Source organism: Pantherophis guttatus, chromosome 4 (genome assembly GCF_059756535.1).
Source record: "Pantherophis guttatus breed Tessera chromosome 4, ASM5975653v1, whole genome shotgun sequence".
Lineage (NCBI taxonomy): Eukaryota > Metazoa > Chordata > Lepidosauria > Squamata > Colubridae > Pantherophis > Pantherophis guttatus.
Genome location: NC_142066.1, coordinates 8,585,796 through 8,596,358, shown reverse-complemented (window position 1 = coordinate 8,596,358; position 10,563 = coordinate 8,585,796). Strand labels below are relative to the sequence as shown.

Here is a 10,563-nt window from a genome sequence, read left to right as displayed (position 1 = left end):
CGAGTGTGTGTCCTCCCCTATGAGTTGGGCCCTGAATAACCTGAGTCAGGTCCTTGGCTGCCACGGAGGCCATGAACTCCCGGACTGTCTCAAATGACTCACCAATCGAAGGCAGATTAAAATCTCCCACAACTAAAAGGCTGGGGAGTTCAAGTGCCACCTCAGACAAGACATCGAGCAGTGCGGGCAGGGCTGTGGCAACATAGCTGGGAGATAGGTATGTGACCAACAAGCCCGACTGAACTCCAGGGTCCCACTTCAATAGAAGAGACTCACACCCGCCTATCTGACGGACAGTGACCTCCCTAGGACTCAGACTTTCTCTAACAACTACTGCCACCCCCCCGCCCCTTCCCTGGTGTCGCGGCTGGTGCAAGACACGAAAGCCTGAGGGGCATAAATCAGAGAGAGGGATTCCCCCCTCTTGCCCCAACCAGGTCTCCGTGATACAGGCCAGGTCCATATCCTTTTAGTATATCATAAAAGGCAGATGCTATCTATTTCAACTCCTTTCAATTAACTAGTCAAGAAAAATTGACATTTTCCCCTGCCACTGTAGGATATCTGGAATTTTCATAAATGATATAATTGGAACTGTAAAATTAAAGATAGCAAGAAAGCAAGATGGAAAGATGATGAAAATACAGATAAACTGATAAAAAGACCCAATATATAAGTCCTAGAGCAGAACAAGTATGAGTTCCAGGTGTGGTGATGGTGAATTCTCCATTCTTATTTTTTTTAAAAAACAACAACACATACAAGATAAATGTAAAACGTGTTTTAGTTTATCTTTTCAAAGATCTTGTTTCTTCTTTTTCCCTTTTGGGGGGAGTGTCAATGATTTTCTATGTAACTTTTACTTTTATCTATTTTCCAAAGGATTTTCAAATCAAGACCTGCTAATCTGTACCAGATAGTTGATGTTTGACCATTTCATCCAACATTTTGCAGGGAAATGGTTTCCTGATCCATTAATTAATATTAAACTATTGTCCTGATTTCTAGAATTAGGGCAACGTTGTAGCTTCCAACTTCCAACTTCCATTTCTCCACCATTTTCAAAACAGGTTAAGCATCAGTCACTTATGATGTCACTCCAAAGAAGGAAAGTTGTTGATCAGACATATAAAGAAAACATTGCCATGTTGCCAATGGTTCAGTGGCAATTATGTCCCTTATGAATGACTGCAATCATTCTATTATTTTAGCAGGCCACAATATCAAAAGGTCTGCACAGAAGGGAATAGAAAGTGAGAAAGGATCTATATAGATACCAAACACAACATGGAGGAAGGAAGTCATAATGCTGACTCTGTGAGATTCATTTCCACAAAGTTCTCTTCCTTCTGTTTTATCTGCCAGAAGTTCTCCTTGAAGATAGACTCAGACATTTTCTCCATATGCAGAAAATCATAAAACTGATCCTCCTGGTGTTCCGGATGCACAAAGCAGTTACTCTGAGCTGTCCTGCAAGTGATGCTTTCCCTGTTCCACATGAGTGGTATCAGCCTGGTGACCTCGTCATCGGTGGGATGATGTATCACTTGATTTACCATTTCTATCAAGCTCTATTCAAAGAACATCCTTTTCTCAACCCTTATGATTCACTAATGTAAGGATTTTCCTTTGAATCATCTGACCTTAGATCCACATAGCAAAGAATCATTTATATGACTGTTTGTGTAGGAAATGTAGAGTTTTTCATGTAAATGTAAGAATTCTTTGTGTTTTGAAAGTGGTGAGAGAAAAGAAAACTTTCATAGTGTTTCTTTCATTAACAACATTCTCATAAATAAAGCATATTTGATTGTGTGGAAATTATCAAAAAGAAGAATGCTAAAAAAAAAAAAAAAATCAGCTCTGCCAGACTTCACAACACAAAATAAAAGTGTTTTTCCAAAAAGCAACTGGACATTATTGTTTTTTTCTTTGAAAACATTTCATTACTTATTGAAGAAGCTTCTTGTTCTGTCTCAGTTCTGGATCAATTCTGGAAGCTTCTTGGATGAGAAGAGAAATATTTTCAAAGGGGAAAAAAAAGAAGAAAGTCCAATTGCCTTTTGGAAAAGCACTTTTGGGCCAACCATGACTTGGATGACTGAGAATCTCCATAGACATAAATATTGGAAGTTAGTTAAATTATTAGCATTCTATTTTACCAAACAGGTGAGGAATGATAGGATAGAGTAAAGATGTTTTAATATTTTTCTTGCAGCCAAAGTGGACACAGACGTTAGATATTTATTCTGAGGGAATTTAGAATTATGAGAAATCATAGAATATTCGTTCAGAACTGAAAAGATTCAGATGAAGAAGATGTATGGATTTAGAGAGAATCTCACCCTTAATCTATAATTCTTTCTAATTCAGTAAAATTCCTAGAAAACTAAATCAACAGAGAAAACAAGCCATGGCATTCTAGGTTAAACTGAAGGCTGAAGTTAAAACTCCATAAATTAACATAGTATGCCTTATGATGAGTAACTTTCTAGAAAAATATAAAGGAAAAAGATTGTATGCAAAATATATTTGGACTGATTACAAAATTATTTAATACTTCTGTCAGAAGCAAGTTTTTACAAACAGTACCATACTAAAATAATTTTCAAAATTTATTATTATTATTATTATTATTATTATTATTATTATTGTTATTGTTATTGTTATTGTTATTGTTATTGTTATTGTTATTGTTATTATTATTGTTATTATTATTTTGAAAAGGTGTGCTTAATCTATTTGCAGTGTAATAATCAAACTCTACCAACACATCCTTGCCTTGGCCTTTGCTGTGAAGGAGATCAATGAAGACCCCCAGATCTTACCTAACGTCACTCTTGGGTTCCACATCTATGACACTTACCTCAATGCAAGGATGACCTATCGCACCACTCTGGACATGCTTTTCAAATCCCAGGAATTTGTTCCTAACTACAAATGTGATAGCCAGAAGAATCTGATGGCCATCATTGGAGGATTAAGTTTTGATACATCATCTAATATAGCTGAAGTTGCAGGTTTCTACAAGATTCCACAGGTCAGTATGGAAGAGATGAACAGAAAAAAAAAATACTTTGTTGTTATGACATAATTACTGAGAATCAGATATTAGATTTGTATTAAGACGTTCCACAGACCTTAAGGTATAATACTTAGCACTCTTTTATGAAGCTACAATGCCAACCATAGAAGTGAGTATTTAGAGTCATTCCATTCCAGAGGGAAGGTTTGAATGTAGCACACTCTCATCTTGTTCAAGCAAATGAACTATTATTATGTGTTTGAAATAATTCCTAGAAATTTCATTCTATACTAATATTTCAAAAGAAATAGAGGAAAAATTCCTTCTTTGGATATTTTTTACAGGAAAACTAGATCCAGAAAGATTGGATTTGAGCTAATGATTCAACAGAGTATTATTCTGCTTTATTTTAGCTGACATATGGCTCATTAGCTCAAGAGGAGTTTCAGACCAGTGAGCTCTCTTCACTTTATTTCATGGTCCCAAAAGAGGACCATCAATACATTGGAATTATCCAACTGCTTCATCATTTCAGATGGACATGGATTGGGATTTTTACTATGGATAACAACAACGGAGAACGTTTCCTACAGAAAATTCAGCCCATACTTTCACAAAATGGAATCTGTCCATCGTTCATACAAAGGCTTTCACAACTAGTCCACATAGAACACTTTGGAGAACTTGATCACATGGTCTCAGATATTTACATAAATTTGGGGAACAGCAACACCACCACATTTCTAGTCTATGGAGAACCAGGGACAATTATGTGCCTCAGGGCTATCGTGTTTGTAACAGATCCTGAAAACAAGCAAACTGCATTATTTAGAAGGGTGTGGATCATGACTGCACAGATTGATTTTATGCTCTCCGGCTTTCAAATCAGTTGGGATCTCCAGATGTTCCACGGGGCTATTTCCTTCACTGTTCATTCAAGAGCAGTTGTAGGTTTCAAAGAGTTTCTTCAGACCATCAAACCTCATTCAGACCACAGAGATGGGTTTCTACAAGACGTTTGGGAACAATCATTTGATTGTTCATTTTCAAAATCAGAATTGCAAGAAATGTCCAATAGGCAGTGCCCAGTGGAAAAGAAACTGGAGGATCTTCCTGGGCCCGTGTTTGAAATGGAAATGACTGGCCAAAGCTACAGTGTCTACAATGCTGTTTATGCTGTGGCTCATGCTTTGCAGGCTCTATTCATGTCGGGGTTCAATAAGAAAAAAACTATGCTGCGTAAAAAAACTGACCTTCCACCTATGCAGCCTTGGCAGGTATTCTCTCTGCATTGGACGCTTCTTTTATTTCAATGAGCAATTTGATCTAGAATTACCATTTGAACTTATGGCGGAAAGTCTTAATATGTTCTGTTTATAAAATCCAGTGTGAAAACAGGTCATAAGTCACTTTTTTCAGTGCCCTCGTAACTTCAAACAATCACTAAACAAGCTGTTGTAAGTAGAAGACTACCTGTATTATCCTTTAAATTCTCTCTCTTTTTCATTCTCTTTCACATAGCTCCATCTGTTTCTACATGGCATTTCTTTTAACAATTCGCCTGGAGAGAAAGTTTCTCTGAATGAAAAAGGGGAAGTAATGGGTGGATTTGATATCATCAACCTCATCACATTTCCTAATCGGTCTTTTCAAAGAGTTAGTGTCGGAAGAATAGAACCCAGTTCTCCAACAGGCAAAGAATTATTCATTGATGAAGATTTGATTGTCTGGCACCCAGCTTTTAATCAGGCATGGACTCATTTCATGGACTGTATCTGGAGCTATGATGATCCCAAATAGAGTCCCTTGAACCACATTGAGTAAAGCCTCTTTAAAAATCTAATTTCTATATTTGCAAGAAAAAATGGCATTCTAGGAACAAATATGGCCCATGATCAAGCATTAATCGAATTGACAAAATGATTTTGCAATGTAGAAGTCAGATTTTCTTTTTGGTTTCAATTACCTTTCAAATTATGAACGTTGCCTTATTTCCGTAACATTTTCATCCCTCATATTTATTTATGCAACTTGCCTTTTTCAAAGAAGCTGTTTTCCTCATCACTGTAATTTCAACAAATTTTAATGCATAATATAAATCCAGCCAGGTAATATTCACTAGCCCTTTGGAGAAGTAAAGAATTCTTTACCTTAATAAAAGGTGATGATTAATAACTCACGAATGAAGGTGTTCCAGAATAATGTTGAAGAATCTACTTTGAGTTAGTCACTGGTCCACCTTTGGTCCCGGTGACTGTCCCAGATTAGATCCTGCAGGATTAATAAATGTTTTTTTCTTAAAACCTCCCTTTGCAAGAATCTTTTATGTTTATCACCAGGTACTTCCAATTTCTCTGTGTAATGACCATTGCTTTCCTGGATACTGGAAGAAGGAGATTGAAGGAAAACAATTCTGTTGCTATGACTGTGTTCCATGTCCAGAAGGGAAGATTTCAAATCAAAAGGGTAGGATAGACATTCCAGGAAGTTTTCATTAGGTTGATTTAAGCAAACAAAGAGGAGCAGTGGTTCAATAGCTTAATGATGCTAGAGAAGGTCATTAAGCTCCAACAGTTTGAGTCCTAGCACGGTGTGGGGTGGTGAGCTTCCGTTACTCATCTCAGCTTCTGGCGATCTAGCAGTTCAAAAGTATGTTATATGGAAGGAGATAAATAGGTACCACTTCGGTGGGGAGCTGAGCTGGCACTTCATGTGGACGGTTAGAATCCTGCTGGCACTGCACTTCCCATTTGTGAAGTCCATTTATGAGGCAGCTTAATGTAGGGACAGGACCCATATGATGCTGCTGTCAGGGTTCTGACCGCTGCCCTAATAAAAGCAGGAACCTCAAACCAAGTTTCAAGAAAAATCCAGTTGTTTATTAGGAGCACCATATTGGCACAAACCAAATGAAGCCAGCTCTGACGTCATTCAATTTGTACCTTGCCTCTAACTCTGTTTTCCCCTTCCCCCAAGGTGTGTCATAAGTCACATTCCCCAACGAAGCAATTTTGCGGGTCATGAAAGTCATTCCCTCCAGCCATTACTGGTTTCTGTGGAGATGGCCTTGACTTTGGCCAGCTAGGATGTGTTTTCTTTTGACTGAGGTGCAAATTCCTCAATGCAGGTGCAAGGGTTGATTCCCCATCCCCCTGCCTATGCAACTTGGGAGCAGGTCATTTGCACCTGAGTAGTGCAAATGATATGGAGCCTTCTTGAAACTGCTGAAAGGACTGTGTTGTGGAGCTGTGCTTTGTGCAGCTTTGTTCCTTTTTGCCCTGTGTCCCTTCACTGTGGAAGACAGACACAGGCTGTTGGGAATGAGTCTGTGTTGTCTGCTTCTCAAACTGAAGCACAAATGGTTCCTGTACTCTGCAATCTTTTTCCTGGAAATCTGTTCATACTTCCACACCATTTGAAGGGTATTCATCCCAAAGTGCAATGGAGGTTCTCATTCATCCAGGTCATGGTTCTCCCAAAAGTGCTTTTTAATGAGCATCTGTCTGCAACGAATATAAATCCTTCCATTCCCCACCACCCAGTCAGAGCTAAAGAAGCTTCTTGGAGGAGAAGCGAAAGATATTCAAAGAAAAAACAAGAAAGTCAAGTTGCCTCTTGAAAAAGCATCTTTGGGACAACCACGACCTGGGTGACTGAGAATCTTCTTAGACAAACAGAGCTGGCAGTATTAGGGCAGCCAAGTACTAGTCTGTATAAGCATTATAGTCTCCTGGCTAATGTAACATCACCATATACTGAATAAATATTTTTTTTTTATTTTAATAAGCAAAGTGTAATTTGCACACCTTAGTATGCAAATAACTAATACTTTTAGTTATTAGTGAATATTCATTTTTATAGCTGTGACTCACAATCTGTTGTTCAGGTCAATACACTCTGTTACTAGAGACTTACATATATCTTTACGGTTTTGTTTTCCATGTTTGAGAGAAAATGGCGAAAGTCCAAATGGCCTACATTGCAAAAAAAAATTAAAATGATACAAAGGGTTGCATTTCAAAGAATAATATTCCTTCCATTTCTGCTTCGTTTTAAGCCAGTCCTCAAATTTTCCATTTGAGGAAAAACTGAATTTTCATAGAAACGTGATCAATCTGGTAAACGGTGGAAAGAACTCAAAGTTATAACAACTCTCACCCATTCAGAAAGTAATTTGAATACTATAGGATACCTAGATGATAAATTCCTTGATTTTCTTTCCAGATATGGATGATTGTTTTCAATGTTCAGAAGATCATTATCCCAATAAAGAAAAGAATGGATGTATCCTGAAATTGCTGGTCTTTCTAAGCTTTGAAGAAACATTAGGAATTGGTTTGGCCTCAGTAGCTCTTTGTTTCTTCTTCTTGACATCTTGGGTACTTGGAACTTTTATTAAGCACAGGGATACTCCCATTGTCAAAGCCAACAACCGGTCCCTCACCTACACTCTGCTTGTCTCTCTTCAGCTCTGTTTTCTCTCCTCTTTGCTCTTCCTCAGCCAACCTAACAAGGTGACCTGCCTTCTCCGACAACCAACTTTTGGCATCACTTTCTCAGTGGCCATTTCTAGTGTTCTGGCTAAAACTATCACCGTGGTTGTGGCTTTCATGGCCACTAAACCTGGTTCTCAGATGAGGAAGTGGGTGGGGAAAAGATTGGCCTTTTCTATTGTCCTCTCATGTTCTCTATTCCAAGTAATGATTTGTATTCTTTGGTTGTTCACTTATCCGCCATTCTCTGAGTTGGACATGCATTCAGAGCTCCAAGAAATGATTTTACAATGCAATGAGGGGTCAACTTCATTCTTCTACTGTGTCTTGGGCTTCATGGGTATCTTGGCCATCGCCAGCTTTATTGTGGCTTTTCTTGTCCGTAAATTACCTGACAGCTTTAACGAAGCCAAGTTCATCACCTTCAGCATGTTGGCCTTTTGCAGTGTGTGGATCTCCTTCTTTCCAGCCTATTTGAGCACAAAAGGAAAAGCCATGGTAGCTGTGGAGGTCTTCTCCATCTTGTCCTCCAGTGCTGCTTTACTGGGATGCATATTCCTGCCAAAATGCTACATCATTGTTTTGCGACCTGAGCTAAACCACAGAGAGCAACTCACAAAAAGAAATTAGTACATTATGCTTTCTTTCTGGCTCTCCTAATTAAAAGATCAAAGGTGGTTTGTATGCAATTTCAGGGAAAGAACCTGATATTTGGTGCCTTTGCAATCCATCCTCTTTTTTTCATTGAGGTTTCTCTATAATTTCTAGATTTAATGGGATTTTAGTGTGGTCTAGAGGGTAAGGAACTGCGGTAGAAGCCAAGGGGCCATGAGTTCAAGCCCTGTCTTGGCCATGAAAGCCAACTGGGTAACTTTGGACCAAACACTGTTTCTCACAGGGTTGTTGCTATGTGGAAAAAATAAGGGAGATGGTATATTGGATATGTTTGCTGCCTTTGGTAGTTTGTAAAATAATAAAGTGGTATATATTGTAAAAAAATAAAATAATAAATGAAATGAAATGAAGTACTAATATGAAATGAAATGAAATAAAGTAATAAAATGAAACAAACCTGCTATGGCAAGTGAAAGGGATTGAAAGATGTAAAATGTACGATGACATCATTAACTAAATTCCATCAAGTTTGTAAAAGTATAGTGAGCTGTAAAAAGGATGTCATTTCCACACCACAAAGAGTATGTTTAATGTTATGTTTTATTACAATTTATTATAAATAGATAGCTAAATAGCTAAGTAGCTAGATATCCAGATATCCATAAAGGAGGGGTGGAGGGAGAGAAATAGATAAAGCAAGATAGAGAGATGGATGGATGGATGGATGGATGGATGGACGGACGGATGGACAGACTGATTGATTCTCTTGACAGGACAAGTAGCCGAAATTATAATGAAAGTGCAACCCTAATTCAGATAGAAACTAGTTACTCTGCAAGTAATGCTTCCCCTGTTCTCATAAGTGGTGGCATGATGTCCCAAATAGTTTACCAGTTTTAGAAATTAAAATTTAAGGAACATCCTTGAATAACACCTTATGACATACATTGTAGCAAGTTCTTTTTTATCTATCTATTTAAGAGAATTTGTATGGTCCCACACTCACTATCAGTGTCTCTGAGCTGCTTAAAAAATATACAAGGAATAAAACACACCGCTGGGGATAGCAATCAATTGGTTGAGCCACTTTATAGGTTTCAACCCCTTCTGAGTTCCACAGGCCTATTTATTTATTTATTTATTTATTTATTTTTGAATTTGTATACCGCCCTTCTCCCTGAGGACTCAGGGCGGTGAACAGCCAGATAAAAACACCAAATACAAATATTAAAACACATTTAAAAATATATATAGATTTGGCCCCGTTAATTAAAAACGATCAGCAAAACAGAACAATTGATAAAACCCTTAAAAAGAAATTAAGCCAGCCCGGCTTGTTGAAAAAAGAAAGTTTTAAGGGCACGGCGGAAGGCACTGAGGTCATGGATTCTCCTTATCTCAGGGGGCAACTGATTCCAGAGGGTAGGTGCCCCCACAGAGAAGGCCCTCCCCCTGGGGGTCACCAGCCGGCATTGTTTGGCTGATGGCACCCCGAGGAGGCCCTCTCTGTGGGAGCGCACGGGTCGGTGGGAGGTCGTCGGTGGCAGTAGGCGGTCTCGAAGATAGCTAGGCCCTATGCCATGGAGCGCTTTAAAGGTGATAACCAACACCTTGAAGCGCACCCGGAAGACCACCGGGAGCCAGTGCAGTTCACGCAGGAGCGGTGTTACATGGGAGCGCCACGCTGCTCCCGTCACTACCCGCGCTGCTGCGTTCTGGACCAGTTGGAGCCTCCGGGTGCTCCTCAAAGGGAGCCCCATGTAGAGAGCATTGCAGTAATCAAGGCGAGAGGTCACGAGGGCATGAGTGACTGTGCACAAGGAATCCCGATCAAGAAAGGGCCGCAACTGGCGGATCAGGCGAACCTGATAAAAGGTCCCCCTGGTTACAGCCGTCAGATGTTCCTCCAAGGACAGCTGTGTATCCAGGAGGACTCCCAGATTGCGAGCCCTCTCTGTGGGGGCCAAAGACTCGCCCCCAATAGTCAGTGATGGAGTCAACTGACTATATCGGGATGCCGGGAACCACAGCCACTCAGTCTTGGAAGGGTTGAGCCTGAGCCTGTTCCTCCCCATCCAGATCCGTACAGCCTCCAGGCACTGGGACATCACTTCAAGGGCATCGTTGGGGTGGCCTGGGGTGGAAATGTACAGCTGAGTATCATCAGCGTACTGATGGTATCTCACCCCAAAGCCACGGATGATCTCGCCCAGCGGCTTCACATAAATGTTGAACAGGAGGGGCGAGAGGACCGACCCCTGAGGCACTCCACATATAAGAGGCCTCGAGGTCGACCTCTGCCCCCCTGCCAACACGAACTGCGACCGGTCGGAGAGAAAGGAGGAGAACCACCGTAACACGGTGCCCCCCATCCCCAACTCTTCCAACCGGTGCAGCATGATACCATGGTCGATGGTATCAAAAGCCGCT

At 40.0% G+C, this 10,563-nt stretch overlaps 1 protein-coding gene across 1 annotated transcript; it reads left to right on the top strand.

Annotated features, from left to right (window-relative positions):
• The first annotated feature begins 1,442 nt into the window (after positions 1-1,442).
• Positions 1,443-8,575, top strand: LOC148113675 (vomeronasal type-2 receptor 26-like). The gene is made up of 3 exons (XM_087893262.1): positions 1,443-1,615; positions 5,289-5,491; positions 7,250-8,575. The coding sequence occupies exons 1-3, from the start codon at positions 1,443-1,445 to the stop codon at positions 8,146-8,148; spliced, it is 1,275 nt and encodes a 424-aa protein (XP_087749388.1). The 3' UTR covers positions 8,149-8,575.
• The last annotated feature ends 1,988 nt before the right edge of the window (positions 8,576-10,563 follow it).